The sequence below is a fragment of the Andrena cerasifolii genome, chromosome 1 (assembly GCF_050908995.1).
Source record: "Andrena cerasifolii isolate SP2316 chromosome 1, iyAndCera1_principal, whole genome shotgun sequence".
Lineage (NCBI taxonomy): Eukaryota > Metazoa > Arthropoda > Insecta > Hymenoptera > Andrenidae > Andrena > Andrena cerasifolii.
The window spans coordinates 11544770-11566373 of NC_135118.1; the positions used below are offsets into that span (position 1 = coordinate 11544770).

General features: G+C 40.4%; 1 protein-coding gene and 1 long non-coding RNA gene across 3 annotated transcripts; one reads left to right on the forward strand and one right to left on the reverse strand.

Annotated features, from left to right (window-relative positions):
* The first annotated feature begins 1108 nt into the window (after positions 1-1108).
* On the forward strand, positions 1109-8839 carry LOC143375293 (uncharacterized). Its single transcript, XR_013086872.1, has 4 exons — positions 1109-1302; positions 1381-1743; positions 6890-7720; positions 8353-8839. It is a non-coding gene; the product is annotated as an uncharacterized LOC143375293 (long non-coding RNA).
* An 8690-nt stretch (positions 8840-17529) lies between these two features.
* On the reverse strand, positions 17530-21448 carry LOC143378258 (unconventional myosin-Va-like). 2 transcript variants are annotated; one of them, XM_076830009.1, is made up of 5 exons: positions 21164-21448; positions 19018-19188; positions 18267-18942; positions 17912-18194; positions 17530-17822 (listed from the first exon to the last, which is right to left on the reverse strand). In XM_076830009.1, exons 2-5 carry the CDS (start codon positions 19148-19150, stop codon positions 17703-17705), a joined length of 1212 nt encoding a protein of 403 aa, XP_076686124.1. In that variant the 5' UTR covers positions 19151-19188; positions 21164-21448; the 3' UTR covers positions 17530-17702. The 2 variants fall into 2 exon arrangements, with proteins under 2 accessions (XP_076686124.1, XP_076686133.1); XM_076830018.1 differs by having other exon boundaries at positions 19018-19299.
* Positions 21449-21604: the final 156 nt, after the last annotated feature.

Consider the following 21604-nt stretch of genomic DNA (forward strand, 5'->3'; position numbering starts at 1 on the left):
AGGGTATTGAATTCCTAGACTTTCTGAAATTTAGTTTATTCTCTAAAGTGGGGATGGTCAAATTTAGTAATTTAATTGATTTAGTTTAGTTTTTTGTATTTGAAGCTTTGGTTTAACTGAAATTTGAAAATCTGGATTCCGATTTCTGGAAGGTATTGAATTCCTAGACTTTCTGAAATTTAGTTTATTCTCTAAAGTGGGGGTGGTCAAATTTAGTAATTTAATTGATTTAGTTTAGTTTTTTGTATTTGAAGCTTTGGTTTAACTGAAATTTGAAAATCTGGAATCCGATTTCTGGAGGGTATTGCATTCCTAGACTTTCTGAAATTTAGTTTATTCTCTAAAGTGGGGGTGGTCAAATTTAGTAATTTAATTGATTTAGTTTAGTTTTTTGTATTTGAAGCTTTGGTTTAACTGAAATTTGAAAATCTGGATTCCGATTTCTGGAAGGTATTGAATTCCTAGACTTTCTGAAATTTAGTTTATTCTCTAAAGTGGGGGTGGTCAAATTTAGTAATTTAATTGATTTAGTTTAGTTTTTTGTACTTGAAGCTTTGGTTTAACTGAAATTTGAAAATCTGGAATCCGATTTCTGGAGGGTATTGAATTCCTAGACTTTCTGAAATTTAGTTTATTCTCTAAAGTGGGGGTGGTCAAATTTAGTAATTTAATTTCAGTTAATTGTATATTTCAGTTAATACATTATATATTTTCACTGGAAGAAAACCCGCTGAAATAGCAAAAAATAGTTAGAAAGAAAAAAATTCGTCTGCGCTAATAAATTGGCTCCCTCGAACCATGCAACGCCACATTTTTTTTATTTTTTTATCTCCAACACAGTAGGAGATATCCAGCTGTTCATTCTTCCCGCGCACACCGTGTATAAGGATATTATTAAAATTTTACAGCTGCTTTTCTCGAAACCACATTTTTGGAGTTTGTCGAAGTGATGTCCGCAGAATTTTTTTACAATTGTAATTTTAGAGTGACGTCATTTTCTGAATTTTCAACGTTTAATATTTAGTTCAACCCACAACCACACTCATAATAAAATTTTGTTTCCCGTTTGTGTTTCAGTTCCCAGTGAGAAGCCACAATTATTTGCGCAAGCGGGACAGGTTTCTTTGCAAGCATCTTTTTTAATATGACATTTTCGAAAAACTATTGTTTGTCCGGGCATGAAAGAATTTGCGTATTATCCCAGAGCCAGCGAACATGGATGTGAAATTTGAGAACAATTCAGCCAGTAATTTATTCTGTAGAAATTCCTGAAAATACCCAAGTTTTCCGGGCCTCCAAGGGGTAAATTCCTTTCAAACGTTCCATTCACCTTTGTTTATGACAAATACTGCTCTCTCATATTTGTCGAATTGTTCGCAGGAGAAAGGGAATAGGAAACGCTGGCAAAGAGGGTAGTTTGAGGTGGTCGGGGTGGGGGGTGGCTCATAAAACGTCGCTGCCAGTCGATTCCAAGCCAGTGAGCGTTGCGACGGCCTTCGACGACCTGGCGTACAGTGTTTTCGCCTCGGGATCTTCGACACGTGGTCACCTGAAAAACTTTGATACGTTTTTACTTGGAAAGGAAGGACCGTGTGAGCTTCGGTTGATTCGTGCTATGGCAATTGCGGTTAGAGCTTTAAGATAAAGAAACTTTAATGTTGCGCTGTGACAGCACGGTGAAAAGTGATTTATGTTTCCTAAGACTGAACTTCCTTCAAGGATGTTCACGGTGATACATCGCAAGTAAGTTTTTCCTAGCAATTTTAATAGTCATTTTATTTTTATATCCCTCGCCTAGTCTGATTCTTAGACACTTCTGTTATTCCTACGGGCAATTCCTACGTTTTCATTTTGAACAGATACTATAAAGATTACACATTCTGCATCGTGATGTATGCGTGACCTTGGCGAAACAAAAATTAAAAGATGTATGTAAAGTAACGGTTTTAGACGCATCTCTTTAAGAGTACATAAGAAAACATAGCGCAACTTACAAGGGGAGGACACCATGAGGTAGACATCGATTATGATGAGCCTTGGCACGATGGATCTATGTCGAAAATGAGTAAATAGGTGTCCGAGCGTTTCTGCCAATGGGCCCTAAGATATTTACATGTAAATTATTAAAAATTTCATAGTGGCCGTGGGGTTTTAGTGGGTAAAAATCCTGCACTACCCTGGCGTCCGCGGGAGATTCCCTTCTGGAGGCGTCGGGGTGTCTTTTGAAGATGTCTCCATGTTAAAAAAAAATTTATAATTTTTTTTATAAATTATATTTTTATAAATTTTTTTCTTAACTTGGGGAAATTTTCAAAAGGCACCCCGCCTCCTTCAGAGGGGAATCCCCCGAGGGCGCCAGGGCAGTGTGGGATTTTTACCCAGTAAAACCCTACGGCCACTTTGAATTTTTTAATAATATATTTTATAAATTTTTAATAAAATTTTTAATAATATTTTAATAAGTTAGCTTAGCTTTTGGTGGAAACGGTTCCATAAGGATGTATTGAAGCTAATTTTTTAAAGCTTAGCATAGCATGCGATAGCTTAGCTCAGCTTTCAGGTAGATTCCCGCCTTAAGCGTTTGCGTGAAATCACCCTGTGCATTAAGGGGTGCGGGACTTTTCTCGTTAACGTTAACTTTTGCACGTGGTGTGATGTTAAAATTTATTTGCATGAGGAACGCTGCAATTATCACTAACAGACGTTAGTAAGTAAACGATTTTATTTAAAATCCGACAAAACAGAGTAATTTGTACAATAGTCTGTAGCTAAGAAGTAGTATAACGAATCGCCTTAATATAATTACGAGGGGTGCGGTAACTCAGAACAGGTGGAGTGCGCGTAAAAGGGGTTCCGTGTAAGCGCGAGGCGTAATCATCCGAAGAATAAGTTAGGTAAGTCGAGGTAAATCCGCACCATAAGACTTGCGAGTAAAAAGCGCGATGAATTGCTAGATCTTTGAGCCCTCACTCCCCTCGCGACCTCCCCCCCCTGAATTATAGTCGTCGCTAGCGGAAAGTACAATCGTGTTCGAGAACTTACATTTTCTTCAATCCTGTGAAAAATTTCATTTTTTAAAGAATTCTTTAAATTGAAATATTCGCATAGATGCTATGTGTATATAGGTAGTTCTATGAGAATTGGGTAACTTGTCGGAGGGCATTGCATACATCCCTTACTATGTTTAAAAAATGTGCCTTTACATAGATTTGGTGGAAAATGTAATAATTATACTGTTCCCGACAGGAAAAGTCGCTTGATTTAGGATTTAAAATCTGCAACAATCCACAAACTGCTAAAGTTCCAATAAGTAACAGTTAACTAAGAGCTCCGTTCCCGACTACCGACTAACAAAATCTTTGCACTCTGAACAAAACAGCCATGAAACTATAAAATTATAGTATTTCATCACTTAATTAGACGTGCCTTGATAAATACACAAACGCGTCAGTCCACTAGTAGAGTCGTCAGCCCCTAACGCCATTTCAGGCATGGGACTGACGAAAGGGGGCTGATATTTTAAGTGGAAAGTGGAGATGTCAAGGGTATTATCCTACAAAAAAAATATTATTCAAGTTAGATGACAAAAAGAAGAGATAATTTTCTTTTGTTTTAAGATAAAAAATATATCCTAATATAGTTTATTATATTATTATTATTATTGTTATTATTATTATTATTATTATTATTATTATTATTATTATTATTATTATTATTATTATTATTATTATTATTATTATTATTATTATTATTATTATTATTATTTCGACTTCATTACTCGTAAAACAAAGGTATAGTACATAAGGAGAAAGTAAAGGCGAGTAAAGGCGAGGCCGCAGTATAATCTGTTAATAGGCCTAACCATAACATAAAACTAAACATTAATTAGTACTACGTATACTAATACTAAATATACTTAAAACTAATTCAACAATGATATATGAGATATGAAATAAGAAATAGTTATAGATATATTATAGAAATAGTTATGGATATATTATAGAAATAGTTATGGATATATGATAGAAATAGTTATGGATATATTATAGAAATAGTTATGGATATATTATAGATATTAGTTATGGATATATTATAGAAATAGTTATGGATATATTATAGATATTAGTTATGGGGACACCAACCAAGTTACCCAATTTTCGTGGAACTATCTATGTACAGGCTGTTCCGTAATACGGGGGACCCCTCTTACAAATAGCAAGAATAGAAAAAAAATGAAAAAAAGTTCACATAAACATATGCCGTATCTGACTTTGTTCCCGAGTTATAGTAATTCTTGTATCTCAATAATTTTAACTGGGGAAATTTTTTTTGAAAAAACATTATTTTCTGCGCGTTCCTTTTTCTCTTAAAAATGTAAAAAAAAATAAGATTCACATTGCGAATTTTTACATTTTTGCAAAAATGAATATTTTTCCAAAAATTTGTTTACAGTTGTGTGTTAGTTAAACAAAAGACAACTATCCCGCGCCCAGGCCAACTGAAAATTCAAATTAAAATCTTCGCCTATATAGTATCGCTCCGCCCTACTGTATAATATTCATCTTCCAGTGCCGTAGGTACCATTCCGCTAAATGCGCGTAAACGCAGAGAAAAAGATTCCCATTAGGTCGGGAAGTAGGAAGCCCGACGAAAGTCCAAAACGAGCAGAGACCTTTTTCTCAACTATACTTTAAAGCATATTGTATTTCGTAACTGGGAAAAATAACCGTGTCATTCCTTTTCTCCCTGTTTCCCTCGTAGATGCGCATTATGCTGCTCGTATTATGCAATTTCCAGCGACACCCGTTGTTGGCATTAAGAATCAAATTGAACAGCCTAGCCGTGCTTAAATTCTCGTCTTCCACCCTGTGGAAGAAGTTTGTATCTATGGCGAACGAAACTTAACCCCAAAATTTCATAAGACGCAGCTATATTTTGTAACAGCAGTATTTGTTTGTGGTGACGAGTACCTATCACACGAAAAATAATAAAAAAAGGATGGATGAAAAATAGCCCAGCAAAAATAAGTTCAGATACAATTCCATTTTCTATCATTCTTAATAGGGCACTCTTGTCGAAAAGCTACTTCAAAGCGATTTCAATGACCTTGACATATGTTGCGAGGAAAATAATAAAAAAAAGGCGAGGTCAAAATAGATTTTGTATATTTTATACTCAATATGACCTAGGTATATACAATGTACAACACAATATACAACTATATTTTTATAGGTTATACTACGGTATGATCCAACCATCATAATGAAATGAAATTTTGAGGGATTGGGAGGGAGGGGAGGGGGGCCCCTAATATAAAATTTTAGCTTCGGGTATGTGTTAGTTTCTGAGATATTAATAAAAAAAAAATCGGCGTAACAAATTGAAATGTGCTTATATAGGTACAGACGTTACTAAATAATCATCTTCTAAAAATATATTTCTATAGTTTAAAACACTCTTAATACAATACCAAAAGTCCCTTTAAATTATCTGTGGTAGTTTTCCTTTAATTAATCCCTAAATGTCACCTATTTTTATGGGCTGTAGACCGGAATCTTCTTTTAAATTTCTATATTTTTGTTTCACCCTTTTTTTGGGGGGGGGGAGGTTTTCGGTTAATGCAGTACCTACTGTTCTGATTCTGCTTTTGCTTAATTTTCGCGTAAATTTTAATAACGTTAAATCGTGTTAGACTCTGCAGGTGGACGCTAATTGAGGGGCAAACTAATTTGATCCACGTGAACAAATAAAACCGTACGCGATGATTAAATTAATAAGGGGAGCAGTGATTGTTAGCAGGGAAGCAAATTTCGTAAAAACTTTAGCTGATTCGTAAGTAATTCTTGTTTTAAATTAATGAGTTTTCACCTACTCCGTGCACGAAGCATGCGTTTGACCGCGTAGCAAGCATAAGGGATGCGATTTGAATTGCACGGTCCGAATAATCAAACTGCGCGGTTCCTACGAGCAATTATTGATTGATGCTTTTTCTCGATGCAATTAAATCACTTCAATCACCGTCACACGTTTATACTGTGTATATCTATAGACTACTGCAAAAGCTGTAATTAAGATCAGACTTGATGTAACCATTATCAGAGGCTACACAAATCTGCATCACAAAAGAAACGTTTGAGATATGACGTCGTCCTCGGTGCTAAAAAGAAATACAACTACAAATCGATGGGGCGTGAAATCCCCTTAGTCTCTTTAATTTCCCTTTCCGCATTCCCCTTCAAATGCGTTTAGATCGGAGACCTCTTTTCAAAGAGTGCAGACGATCGAGGGTATCGTAAAAAACCCGCTGTAATTAACTTACGTAATTAACTAGTCAATGGGAAGGGCTCGGCTTAGAAACGACGACTAGCAAGGGATGCTCGTCAACCAGAAAATTAAAGAAACTTTGAAACTGCAGATATGTAGTTGAAGTGCCTACGAAGATAATGTTTTATGGTTTTTGATATTTTAAAATATGGTGATCAGGAATTTTAGAAAAAAAAATTTTTTCCCCCAATTTATCTCTACCACCCTTTTTTCGAAAACTCTTTACCGCCATATTGTAGGGTGTCAAAAACAACAAAAAAAACTTTCATCATTCGACATTCAAAGGAATTAAAATTCTTTTTTTATATCTTTCACGGTTTCGTGGGTATTCACGATGATATGACAACCCACAGAGTCCTTTGAGGGGGTGTTTTCACCCCTAGGACCGTTCCATTGCCGAAGCAGGAAATGGTAACGTTATTAGCTTCGCTTGAACTAAATTTCTGCGAATAATTGTTGACTGATTTCCATTCCACGTGACACGATGACGCAGTGTTGCATTGGGCCCGGTTGCTGGTTTCACAGTGGCTTCGTTCAAACCGCGCTTTTCTTATTTTGTTCGCAGGATTTCGAAGAGGATTGGCGTGGTTGGCAACGATATAAATGGAAATCCATTGGATCGGGGACTTGCAAGGTCGAGTGATTCGCAAGCTTAAGAGATTACTAGATTTAGGGGTGACTAGTTAGTGGGTCACGCAAGATTATGAAATTTAGTAGCTCTCGAAAGGTTTCAAGATCCTCAGGACTCAGCGTGTCTAGTGAAAGATGAAGACCTCCTAAGTAGGATCTCGTCTACGTCTATAAAGCGCCCCTAAAACTATACTCAGCAGTCATCCTCAAGCGATTTACTTAAATTTCCTTGATCCAAAATTAAAGGCACCTAAATATTCCACCTACACAATGATATTTGAGAATTCCTCGTATCACCGTTGGGAGAAGCTTCGGCGGGTCTTTACAAGCCTACCACAATTCAATTGAAAACCATTCGCCACGACGTAGATAAAAGAAGTCCATCAAGAATTCACCGCGTGGCGGAGATTTAATTGAGCCGACCGGGCGCTTGAAGTACGATGACCAACATTAGGAAACTATACACAGTTTGAAGAGTTGAGAAGAGTGTATCTGGGGTGGTTGTCGAGGATGACCTGTGAGAAGGCGTCACGACGTCTCAAGTTCTTGCTCGGCAAGGCCAAGAGGCTGGGTCTAAATGCTGAGGAGGTTGTCGAGCTGCCAGCTACCAAGAGGCTGCTTTCAACTCGAGTGACTTCAGGATACACCGCGTGGACAACCCTCGCCATGGTCGCTTTAATCCTCACCGGTGGTACAGTGCTCGCCTTCCTTTGTGCTCCCTGCGTTGCTAAAAGCAGAGTGTGAGGCTGCTTGCTGATGACTAATCGTACGTATCCGTCAGGTGAACACCTCGTTCTCTGTGTGATAAGACACTTTATCGATTCCAAACTTTGGGGTCCGAAGTGCAGTTGGTGGTCGAAAGAAAGCTTAAACTGAGGAAAGGTAACAAGCATAATATAGTCCCACTAGAAGGAACTAACAGGGGAAGATCCCGAAAATTCAAAAAATTCTGAAACTTTGTGAATTTGTAGGGGATTTCCTCCTGATTGCAACGCAATTTTTGTTTGCTCCCCAAATTCACTCGAAGCGGGTGGAATTAACCCCCGGAAATTCGGCTATTTTCCGATTTGGTGTTATAACTTGCGAACTGCAGGAGATAGAAAAAAAGTTTCAAGGCAAAAGATACTTGTTTTAATTAGATCTATCGTTTGGTAAAAAATTATTTTACAGTTCACGAGTTATACAACAAAATCGGGAAATAACCGGATTTTCAGCGCTTACCTGGGACATTCTTCTCTACCCGGGAAATTTTTCTCGCCCCGGGTATCTCACGGGTACTCGGGTACCCGCCTCCCGGGAATCAACAGCTCTAGTCGCAACTAAATCGGCTAAATCGACTCTTCGATCATAGCGGTACTAGTCCTATGATTTTTTGATTTGTGATTAATTCTGTTTTAGGTGAAGATTCGCGGTCCTCTGGTTCCCGACGTCAGAGTGGAAAGTATCCTAAGATTTTTATTCGTGGTTAGTTAAAGTAAGTGGAGGGAAAATAAGAGTATCTAAGGTAACGAAAGAGCCTGTAAGTAAAACGTAAGATCAAACGTGTGATTGCTCGCAACTTCGCACGGATGTTTGGCGAAATCTTTACCGCCACTGAATACTTATTTGAAAGCAATCTAATTATATATTTTATCAGTAGTTTCTGTGAGGCTATTCCTTCCGAAGCGTCCGCGATAAAACCGTCGATTCTACTGACAACTCTGTAACAATGCTAGCTTTCTCGAGGGCAAAGCTGCGCGTAAACGAATTAATTTGCTCGTCAGAGTAACGAATGTAATTGCCACTCGATCAGGATGTTGCTTGAGCGGATCAATGATATTTTAAGGGTTGCAGCGAGGTCGTGCGAAGGTTTACTTTTGTACATCGACGAAATAAATGTTTAGCAAAGTGGAGTAACCGCGAATATTATCTCCCTGCGATTCTCTAGCTTAGATTATCGAACTGAGAATAAGAAACGAGAAGAATTCCTTTGTCCAGTGAATTACGAATTGAGTCTTCTGCATCTGCGTTGACGTTGCATCCGATCCATTCGATTTCGAGGGTCCCCGATTTTCAGAGTCCATTTACAGCTTGCTTTACGCTGCTGTTACTACGAATATCACCGCCTAATGTAGATATCATCGATTACCCCCCATTTGATTAGCCTCCGGGATACTGGGCTCCTTTACGACCAAGGTAATACCATGGCCGTGTACGTCCATTCGAGGAACACGAATCTATTAATCCGACATCGATTAGGGAACTCCCCCGATATCGTGTTTCGTGTTACGGATACATCCTGTTTGATACCAAGTTAAACACCGACGTAATAGCCGAGCACCGCTGTGGAACTTGTCGAGACAGCTAGTAGAGACCCCAAAGAATCTTTCAGAGGGAAACAGAGAATGATTTTTTATTATTTCTGCAGTGGAAGAAAATACAGGGATAGTGCCTATCCGAGATACAGGCTCAGCGCTGTATCCTGCAACCCGCGCTCGCGCGAACAGGTAGAATGGCAACAGCGCCTCACGGACCCATTCCACCGCAACCATGCACCGTCCCGGCGTTCGGAGAGCTGCCAGCGACCGCTGGACAGCAGTGATGCCCGAGCTTCGAGAATTTTGGGATGGTCGCAAAGAGCTATTCAGAATTTCCCGGTTGAAAAATTTGGGGCCTTTTTCCTATAACTTTTGAACTATAAAAGATATTGGAATGCAATTTGCGCCGAAAATGAGAAACAATTGTTTCCTCTTAATGATGGATAATTTAACATATTTTACATTTACTTAATTTTTTTACATCAATTTTTTAACCACAATTGTTGTGAGAAGCTTTTGCAAACTATTTATTTGATACTGTATTTAATGCTGTTTTTAAAACTCGTGGTGTTGATAAACAATAGGCTAGTTGTTTCGACACTCCTGTTTTAGCTACTCAACGCCACTTTAATTATTACACCGAGGCAGTGTTAAACGTTCCATCAATTGTCGTCTCTTAGTTCCATTTGACGTAACAAAATGGGTGCGAGTATATATGTCCTGTTCTATTTTTTTTTCTATTTCTTATGACTACAAAAATAAGACACGAACAATGCACATTTATAGGTATAACATGTTTTTTGTACCGTTCTACTCTGGCTTTGCCTCTTGAAGCATTATCCATGCAATTAAGAATTCCCCGCTGAAAAAAAAAGGAAAAACGATCGCGGGATCGCGCGCCAGAAAGCAAGAGCCAATGTTTATAAAAATTTGGCTTCTCGCACGATCATAAAACTCGCGTGCACGCCGGCAAGTGCCACGCGTAACCCGCAGAGTCCCTCGAGATTAATTGGAAAACCGAAGCAAAGGGAGGCGTACGTGCTCTTTCGCCAGTAATTGACAATTTCACACTCGAGCGTGGACGGTAATTAAGCTGTCACGCATGTATCCGACTGCGTCAATTTTTTTTTTTTCTTTTCTCCTTTTACTGCCCAGCCACAGATCTTTCGGACTTCCTCGACCAATCCCTGCCAGCATGGACGCCGTCCATTCGAGCTTCGTTTTTTCGCGCGTGTTCAAGGGAGCGCGACAATTAGTTTTTGCAAGAACCCCCGGCTGCAGGATTTTAAAGGGATGGCAGATAAATCGCATTAAGGCGAAACTCGAAACGTAAAAACCGATGATTTCGTTGGGTCTGTGCGGGGGGTCTCAGTTCGTCTGCGTCCATATGTGCTTTGTTGGTCGGTTTTTCACGAAACACTTTGGGTAATAACGAAATATCACGTTTTTATTAGAAAAGTGACAATTCTAATCACTTGTTGTCGGAGTAGCGTTTAAACAATTGCACAGTTCGACAGCCATCTGGACTTGTAAGATTCAATAGCCGTCTCTTATAGGCTTTCATGCCCTGAAAACGAATCTGCAAACCGTTTGTCGCCATCACCCTCTGTTTTTGAGAAATTCGATTTTGAAAAAAAAATGCAAATTTTCAACTTTGAACATCTTTTGTGTCGAAACCGTAATAGTTAATCGGTTGCTAGTAGCGTTAAATTATTCTATGAACCCTCCCGAGTACAACGATGTAAGTTATTATTGCAGTGTGAACATTTAAATATGTTTAAACATCCATCAAATGGAGAACGACACCCGAAATGCACCCATTTTTGAAGATATATTTCTATATATTTTCAAAACTAAGGGTTTAGGATAAAATCTGATTACTCCATGCGATGCAGCAGACATTTTTCCATAGGAAACCATCAACAGAACTGGTAAGTCATGTTTTGTTTTCAATACAGGAACAAAAAAGTTTGGCAAAACGTGCGGCGCTGACAGTGGTAGTCAACGGCGGTGGATCCACTGCCGCTCAGCGTCGCAGAATCGCGTAACGCGCGTGACCACCACTGTCCGCGCCGCACGTTTTTCCAAACTCTTTCGTTCCTGTATTGAAAACAAAACGTGACTTACCACTTCTGTTGACGCTTTCCTATGGAAAAATGTCTGCTAAATCGCGTGGAATAGTCAGATTTTCTCCTCGACCCTTAGTTTTGGAAATAAATTGAAAAATATCTTCAAAAATGGGTGCATTTCGAGCGTCCTGTTCTCTTTGATCGGTGCTTAAACATATTTAAATGTTCATAATGCAATAATAACTTATATCGTTGTATTCGGGAGGGTTCATAGAATATTTTAACGCAAAGAGCAACACAATAAGTATTACCGTTTCGACGCAAAAGATGTTCAAAGTTGAAAATTTGCATTTTTTTTCAAAATCGAATTTCTCAAAAACACAGGGTGATGGCAACAAACGGTTTGCGGATTCGTTTTCAGGGCACGAAAACCTATAAGAAACGGCTATTGAATGTTACAAGTCCGAGAGAAGTTAAATTTTGTCGCACTGCGTTGTTTGTCGAAAAGGGGAGCATGTAATATGTGTGTAATTTGTTCTACGAATGATTTCGCGTCACAGTTGCAGAAACTTTGTTTGAAGTCAAAATAGGAAATGGCAATTGCAAATGGTAATTCAGTGCTTGACGTGCTGCAATATTACCTGCATGGAATTCAACTGAATATCGATTTTTTTTAAATAATAGGAATATTATAGCTAAAATCATTTGATTATATTTATAGAAATTTTATCGTTTCTCCCATAACAGCCTGTGTATAAGAGCGCAACTTTGATTTCAATTTTGTCATAAACCGTGCTGTCAATCGACTTGAAATTTTAACACAACGCGGACCACACTTTGGACATTAGATCAAAACAATTTTCAAAGATTTCTCATTATTTTTGCTCCGGTATCGAACCTCCTTAAGTATCCACTGTAATCTCAGCTATCTCAAACTACTAGATACGTTTTCCCATCAAATACTTTTAACAATGAACGGCGGATGCTGAAAACATCGCCGTAGCAAGTGATCGAAACGTGTAGGAACAATAATAAATTATTTACAAAGAATTTGCGCATTATTTCAAGATTTTGCTATTATCGTGCCCTGAGACAGCTTAGACCCTGACAAATATCCTCGACTGCTACTGTAACACGTTGCACGCGATGCCAGGAGAAAGATTACGCCAGAAGCGCGACGATGATACACATGACATTCCGATATGCCTCTGATAAGATTTCATTTGCATATTCGGTATCCGTATGACGCTCTCGTAATATATGTATGCGCCTTCGCTATCTGCTGATGAACGGGACGAAGATTCGAGAGTGTTTCGTTAAGGGGAGGTTCCGGTCTAGAGCCCAAAAGAATAGGTGATCTTTAGGAATTAATTAAAAATAATTTTCCATATTTAGCACCGAAATTCGCAAAAATATCGAAGATACAGACATCATAGATTTCGAGAAAAATGCATTTGGATACCTCGCTTCTGATGTCCATATCTTCGATATTTTCGCGAATTTCGGTGCCAAATCTTCAGGAAACATTCGTGACACATCGAACATTGAAAATGTCGAAAAGAAAGTTGTATCTTTTTGGCATATCTCTGTACACGCCCACCCCTTAAATCTTAAAAAAAAAATAGTCAATACAATTTTTTTTCGCCTTCACAAATAAAAAGTGTTCTAGAAGGATTTAAACTTTCAAAATTTGAAATACAATTTGTTTTTAAGTTTTTCGGTCTTTTTCGAAAACCGTTTGTCGCACCAGAAAAAGAGTGTAATTATTTGTTAGTTTTCAGAGCATTTTAATTTAGTTTTTAGTGCATTTCTAATAAAATCACTTAACATAATTTTTTTATATATTTTATGTAATCAATAAGTTTGTATAAAGAGAAGTAAAAGATGTTGAGAAAAATGCGGGTTATTTGAGACTGATATTTGATGCGAGAGAGAGAGGGAGAGGGGGAGGGAGGGAGAGAGAGAGAGAGAGAGAGAGAAACTTGGAGGATATATATAAAATCGATTTTGTGAGCTGTGAAATAATTATTGAAATGTCCAAGTGCGCAGGGGCGCCTTTTTCCGTTGTTCGATCGGGGTCAAACTTTACACAGAGATTCTTCTCTTATTATTCGGAACTATTCTGGGGGGTGCCGCGAAGAAAATTCAAAAGTCGATAATAAGAGCCACCCTAGTGGTGGGGTACCCGTGACGATACCCCAGACGGTGGGACCGTTACAAGTTACAAATTTGTACTAACAAACACACAAACACTCCGCTCTCACTATTCCACTTGCCCCCTTGAACGCGCTCGCGGACATTCGCGGGAGTTCACGGGCGCTCGTGCTTGCCAAGAGGACCGCTCAGAGGCTTCTTTGCAGGATTCGAACATACTTACACGGCTACCACTAGGGGAAAGTGGGGTAAAACGGAACGGGGGGTAAAACGGAACAACAATGTTTCTGTTTGATAAGAGCTGCGGATGAGTTGGTATCGCGAGACATGGAACCAAAGGGTCCTCATAGCATTTTGTGATAGACCATAGACCCCTGCACGCGTTATTTTTCCATTAAGAGAGTTGGAAAAATTTCCGGTATCGACGTTTCAATATTGCGTTGGACTTTCGACCACTTTTCGGTACTTGAATTTGGAAAATTAATAACGGCAAGTACATCGTTGGATTCTATAGTCCTTGCGCTACATTTTGACGTATATAAAAAGTTGTTTACCTCGCGCTGAAGTGTAAATATTAAATGTTTACTAAATGACTGCACGTGAAGGGTGGGCCCATGAGACCTGCACCAGCGCTGAAAAGGAGGATGATACATTTGTACGTGATTTTTGTTCATAAAATAATAAACAAACCGTATCAATCTATCCTTCTTTTACGATATTATATTCATATTTGATTATTTTCCGTAATTTTCATGCTATCTAATAAAATATTTTCTCTCATATGTATAATATATATTTTTGTTATATTTTATTTGCAACAGTTACACTTAAAACATATATTTATAGATTTTAACATAAATCAATACATTTTAAATCATAAAAATAAAGATTTTGTACGTTTACACGGTCTTCGAGTGGGTGTTCCGTCTTACCCCACCATTTCAGCGAGGCGAAGATTTCAATACCTCCGGAAAATTTCATTTTCCGTCGTTCCCAAAGATTTTTCTTAACAATGACTTTGTTTTTCTTATAGTCCAAGGTCCACTGAAGACTCCTGTTGAAGTCTCGTGTCTTTTCCTTCTCCCGATTTTAAGTTATCACCCTCCAAAGTTAAGCCTTCCGTTCTACCCCACCTTCCCCTACAATACGATGAAGAACATTCAATGATACGATGCGTTGACCTCTTCGACAAAGCAAATAGCGTGGCTAGGTTCAAGACATTCAGCTTTGACAACCTGTCGGTACCTTCAGGATCCACAATGCAATCTATCTCGCGGTAGGTTCCGATTTAGCCCACTAAATTACCTGATTGTATTGCCCCGCGTGGGCCGATCGTAGGTACGTTGAAATTACTGTTCGCAAGATTGGGCCGCACGATTAAAGCATATCTGAATCCGACATCGCCACACACGTGCTCGTAACACGCGTAATGGACTTGATTAACGAACGTCGAGGATTGAAGGGCTAGGCGCTTGAAATAAATCCTTCATTCCGCGAGGGGTTAATTATACGAGGGCAGAATTATCTACAGAGTATCCGCGGGAAGACTGAACAGCTGGATATATCCTAATGTATTGGAGATAAAAAATTTTTTAAAAATATTGCGTCGCATAGTTCGAGGGGGCCAATTATTAGCGCAGACGATTTTTTTTCGATTATTATTTTAAAAGATACGATGGTGAAGTTCGGTTTTTTAAATGGAACTATTTGTTTTTTAAGAGATGAGTTGATAGTGCGTTCCAAGACAAATTCGGTAAGCATCAAAGTACAAGGACAATTCCTTTTCCGTCAGAAATGCTACTTACTAATGTTAATACTTCAAAACGTCATAACATTTACTCAATTTCCTTATTCAGACTCAATTTTCATCCTCAATTAGTGTTGTTAAAATGAGCTTCGAGCCGTGAGCTTCAAGAACTCGAGTCGCGGTTCAAACTCTAAACTATACCTATCGCCTGGTTTCCCTACCACCTCACGGCTACGAGCAGCCTTCTATCCACAGCTCTATCCACTTCTAAAGGGCGCGACGTTAGGGAGCCCGTGAACCGTTCGCGAGGGTTAGGGAAGTTCCGAGCTCACCGACAGAGTGACTTTTGACACGTAATTTCCTCGAAATGGCACGCGCCCATACAGCTCCTCGGCTCGGAACAGCTGAATCGGAAAGTTTTGTCGCTTCGATACCGAGGAATGCAGCCTTCGCGCCTGTAGATTATCCTTTTCATTCGTGAGTTCCAGAAAGCGGCAGGTCTCGGCAAAGAGCCGCCGGGAACCACCGATTGCCACCAGAATCTCAGCGAACGATTTCCTCCAATCTAGAAGCCCAACGGTCCCTTTGCTCCATCGTGAAAATAATCGAAGCGATGGTCTGGTGTTTGGGCCTCGCGACGCCTAAGTAGTGCCTAAAAGGCAACTAGCTGTGTGAATCACGTTGACTGCCATTTGGTAACTAATGAGCCGAGAAACGAGGCTGAATCTAGAGTCACCCCCCGAGAGGAGATCCCCATTTTCTTCACTTTTCGTTCCTCTATTCTGCTCGTCTTCTACGCACCCACCCCGCACGCTTCGGTGCCACTACCCTCCTGTACTTTTGTCTTTTTCCTTCGTTTCGTAGAAGTAGCCTCTTACTGTTTGACTGATGCAGTCTTCGTGGAACAATGATCTATTTCCGCCGTTACTAGTACGGGCAATTACTCAGTCGTCAGCAGGTAGCTGGGACGCACTGGAGGCCAACGCATTCTCGCCATTTCCTTGCATTATCTCCGTCACACAGCGCTGTCTGAGCCGACTGTGCTTGATTAGCACGGCTTACGACAAACGTAATTGATACACGCACCGTTCAGGCAATCTGATTACAGTTTCGAACCTATACACTCTCCCCCTTCCCTCGTTGCCGTCGAGTTTTGGATAGTTGTAGATTATCAATTGCAACGTCGCTATAGTCTGGCGCGAGGACGTGTGGCTGCGGAAGACCATCGAGGGTACACTCCCAGATATCTGACTGGGTCCTAGTCGTGTATCGAAACTCAATCGATTCTACGCGACAAAGAATTCGAATCGTTTATAGGAACTTAATGTTTTTGAAACGCAAGCATTTGTAGGATTTGTAAGATTCCTTCTTTTGGTGTTGGATGCGAACGAACCTGATGCGAAATCAGGGAGCCGCGGGAAATATTAGTGTTGCCTCGTAACTCTTAATTAAAGTTTGATACAATTCGAGCGGTAAAGTTGAAGATTTCCCCAAGTCAAAAAAAAAAATTTATAAAAAAATAATTTACAAATAAAAATTTATAACGTTTTTTTTAACGTGGAGACATCTTCAAAAGGCACCCCGACGCCTCCAGAAGGGAAACTCCCGCGGGCGCCAGGGTAGTGTGGAATTTTTACCCACTAAAACCCCACGGCCACTATGAAATTTTTAATAATTTATTTAATAAGTTCTGTTTTGTGACGTCAGGATACCGCTTTCTATATTCCATCACATTTTCCAGTATACATTTTTTCTCCTCTTCATTTCTTGATAATATTTTGTTATATTCTTCTATAAGATTTAACGCCACGCTCAGCGGTGTTATTTAACACTTTCAATCCGTTCATGATGTTTCGCCCAATTTGGAAAGCCTGGTCATCCCATGTAGAAGGGTCTTTTTCAAAAAAATGAGAACAGACATTTTATTTGAGAGACATTTTATTTCATGAGAAATAAAATGTTCCAATTTTTTGTTGACCAATTGTTCCACATCCTTTGGAAGGATTTTATAATTTTTAAGGCATTCGTTGTCGTCACTGCCTACACTGGCATTTATTGCCTCTATCATTTTTCGATAGTACCAGTGAGAATGACACTAAAATAAATGATAATCCGATAATAAATAAATGATAGTCCGCTCTACGCAAAGAACCCACGAAAAATACAAGTGTTACTTACGACTGGATGACTATCCGGGGAACGTATTCTTTTTAAATCGACTTCTTCATGTGGACACGAATGGGAATTATGCTAAAAAAAAAATACAAGTTACTCGTGCAAAAAAGAAATACAAACCTTGATGTCGATGACCCGCTCGATGCGTTATCTAACTCAGCAATAATGATTGTCATCGCAAACTTCTCCCCTCCGTTTCTCCTTGTTTCTTTAATAAATAGTCTAGGCCAATTTACTCGTTAGATGGTTTTACTAAATTAAAAGTTACATGCGCAGCAGGGTCTGTAAAATTCTGCTTTACCGTGATCACACCTTCTTGAGCATGGGCAAATGAAGTGCCACCGGTACATCGATATCTTCCAACCGAATGTTCGACGGATTGAATGGGAGTGTCATCGGATACGAATACGTTAGATCCATAAGCAGCTGGAAAGGAAAATCCCAATTCAGTCGCTTTCCCATCGTTACAAACTACAAAACAATAAACCTCCTCCAAAACTTCAGCCTCCACTTACTTGTCCGTGATTCTCGCCACGTCCGTCCAACTTGGACGGTACCTTCTTGATAAACGTATCTGGCACGCGCGTCTCAAAGTCATCAGCGGGCTTATGCAAACTTAGAATTTTTACTATTTGCTTAGCGGTTAGTTTGTTGCAGATCTCGCGCACAGAGGTCACATCCTCGCCCGATTCGCGGGCTTGCAGGAGCTGTGCCGCTTGTATGATCGGCTGGAGCACTTCCGATGCTTGCTCTAATTGCCGATCCCTTGCCCACCGATCCAAACGGCTTATATTGTGCCTGGAGAAGGTAGCATTGGATAAACGCCCGGGAAATTAAATGAAACGAAGCCAGCAAGAAATTGCCACAAACCTTATCTGCATGCCCTTTGTCCAATGGCAGGGCTGCTCGTTCCTCAGGAGCAAGTTATTCAGGGCACTGGCGCACACGAAGTGGAAAAGCTGCTTGAACAGTTGCACCACGACTTCGGCATCGACACTGTGATGCTGAAGAGTTTTGTACACCGAGGTCAGCTCATCTAGAAGTTTATCGAGCTTCAGCCGCGTGGACTCTGGCTCTTCCCCCATAGTGAAGGACCTGGGTCGACCGGACGTGTCATCCAAGCCTGGTACGACCTCGTGTTCGAAGAGAGCTGGCACCGTCAGCGCCAAAATCCTCTCATTCAAGCTCGTCATGATGTTCTTGAAGATCCAGAGCGCCGCGTCACTCAGCGCTACGTGATAAGCGCTCAAATCGAAATTCCTCAAACACTGTTCGTTTTGTCTCGGCGTGTTCTCGACCTGGAAGCGCTTGTCCCCGGAGTACTGTTTTATACCGTGCAGCAACCTCAGGGTGTTGCTGAGCCACAGCACGTTGGACTCGAACTGCTTCCGGATCTTCACCACGCGCTTCACAGCGAACAGGTAGCTCTTCAGCAGCGACTTCACTTTCTCGTCGTCGTTTGAACGATCCGTGTGCCTTATGCACATCAAGAGGACGTAGGCTGGCAAACCGAGTAACAAGGTCGTCGCGACTCTAGGTCTCAGGTCTGGAAAAGATCGTTGCAGCTCGGAGAATACTGGAAATATTTCCGATTCAGTAGGGTAGTGTCGATAGATTTTACCGATAATTAGGTGACGTATTATATCGTTGATGTCCTCTGCTCTGAACTCGAGCATGCCCTCGTGGCCTCTCTCTTCGTTCCGAATGGCTGACATGTTACGTTCGTTGTCTCCGGAATGAGCAGTGGAGGACATGGTTATAGAATCGTTCGCAGGCTCTACAGTAGCTGGTACTACAAACAATTTTATTGAACGTTTGCGTTAGCTTTCGTCGTCAGAGCAACTTCGAGATTTGTCACGAACGAAATGATGGCTGATTCGTGAGCTGGGGTGAGTTATGGTCTCTGTAAGGTGCGGTGGAAATTAACGCTGGACCACGCACCGACCGGGGCCCCTTGACATGTAAGGATGATCCTTATGTTTCTTACAAGGAGAGGTTCACAGGTCTCCGCCTCCGATTGCTTTGAATTTTGGACATGTTTTAGAGGACCGAAAAATAAGATATACGTGTTTTTTTATAGCGGCCCGTTTGCATATTTAGGGGGTGAAATCAACCCCCAAAGTTATAAGATTTTCAGGTGTTCATCGCTGATTGCTTTGGTTCGTGGATATGTTTTAGAGAACCGAAAAATAAGAAATACGTGTCTTTTTATAGCGGCCCGTTTTCATATTTAGGGGGTGAAATCAACCCCCAAAGTTATAAGATTTTCAGGTGATCATCGCCGATTGCTTTGGTTCGTAGATATATTTTAGAGAACCGAAAAATAAGAAATACGTGTCTTTTTATTTTGGCCCAGTTGCATGTTTAGGGGGTAAAATCACCCCCCAAAGTTCATAAGAATAGTTGGTGCCCGCCTCCGATTGCTTTGAATTTTGGACATGTTTCAGAGGACCGAAAAATAAGATATACGTGTTTTTTTATAGCGGCCCGTTTTCATATTTAGGGGGTGAAATTAACCCCCAAAGTTATAAGATTTCCAGGTGTTCATCGCCGATTGCTTTGGTTCGTGGATATGTTTTAGAGAACCGAAAAATAAGAAATACGTGTCTTTTTATTTTGGCCCAGTTGCATGTTTAGGGGGTAAAATCACCCCCCAAAGGTCATAAGAATAGTTGGTGCCCGCCTCCGATTGCTTTGAATTTTGGATATGTTTTAGAGGACAGAAAAAAAAGATATACGTGTTTTTTTATAGCGGCCCGTTTTCATATTTAGGGGGTGAAATCAACCCCCAAAGTTATAAGATTTCCAGGTGTTCATCGCCGATTGCTTTGGTTCGTGGATATGTTTTAGAGAACCGAAAAATAAGAAATACGTGTCTTTTTATTTTGGCCCAGTTGCATGTTTAGGGGGTAAAATCACCCCCCAAAGTTCATAAGAATAGTTGGTGCCCGCCTCCGATTGCTTTGAATTTTGGACATGTTTTAGAGGACCGAAATATAAGATATACGTGTTTTTTTATAGCGGCCCGTTTTCATATTTAGCGGGTGAAATCAACCCCCAAAGTTATAAGATTTTCAGGTGTTCATCGCCGATTGCTTTGGTTCGTGGATATGTTTTAGAGAACCGAAAAATAAGAAATACGTGTCTTCTTATTTTGGCCCAGTTGCATGTTTAGGGGGTAAAATCACCCCCCAAAGTTCATAAGAATAGTTGGTGCCCGCCTCCGATTGCTTTGAATTTTGGCAGGATGGCGTTTCAAGCTTATATTTGCTTATATTGCCCAACGAACTATAGTCCCGTTCTGTTTTCCCCTCCTCTCTCCTTCGGGGCCCAGCAGCAGCAGCGCACCGGGAGAAAAAGGTGGTCTCCCATCTTTCCCCAGTACACCGCCCCGTGATGCTTAACTTCGGTGATCTAACGAGAACCGGTGTTTTCCATCACGGCTACGGCCGCTGATTAAAAATCGTTTTTAAGCGCGGCTTCAGAAAGACACCTTCACAGCAGTTTCCATGAGACGACGCTACAAACTCGTCCAATGCCTCTTTCTATTAAAAAACTACGTTGCTTCGTAATAGAACGCACCCTTCGCTCGGTGCTCTGCGAAACGGCAATTAGAAATGTCAACGGGCGGACTCGTCACGACGTTGCTAAACCAGTTGCCACCGTAGAAGAGGAATCCGTCGTGTCCGCGAGATACCTTCGCGAATAACTCCCACGTAGCTATCGTTGTTGGTCCAGATGCAGCACCCACGATTTCACGCACGCACCTCAGGCACAGATAAGAGTCTAATCGTGAGATTCGTACGCGCTACGAGCACCGCGACGTTCCTTCGACTGTACAATAAATCTTGGTGTCACCTGAGCCTCGGTTGCGGCATGTTTCTGTTTGTATTTCTTTTTTTGCTTCCTTAGGCACTTAGGCCAGCCTTAGTTCGTCGTTGAGAGTCGAACCGCGGATCGATGGGCCACCGAAATTTAAAGGCGTGAATTCAAGTCACCGTTCAAAAACTACTCTAACACACTCCGCGCATTTATTGCACATTTTGTTTCTTGAATAAGGAAACTAGTAGAGCTTGTAGAGGAGGTGGGGTCGTAAGGGGTTACCTAGCGTCAAGGAGTAGAAAAACAATCAATTCTTTGGGAATTTATTTCAGAAAGTACATGCATATTTTTGTGTAATGGTGTTTGTATTCAGACGAGGGACACTT

What these genes read in the sequence shown, in the direction of transcription:
- LOC143378258 (XM_076830009.1), bottom strand. Translation starts at nt 19,150, where the DNA reads ATGTCCTCCACTGCTCATTCCGGAGACAACGAACGTAACATGTCAGCC. An exon ending in AATACGTCACCTAATTATCG is followed by an intron (nt 18,943 to 19,017) that starts GTAAAATCTATC and finishes GATCTTTTCCAG; the next exon opens with ACCTGAGACCTAGAGTCGCG. An exon ending in ACAAAGGGCATGCAGATAAG is followed by an intron (nt 18,195 to 18,266) that starts GTTTGTGGCAAT and finishes TACCTTCTCCAG; the next exon opens with GCACAATATAAGCCGTTTGG.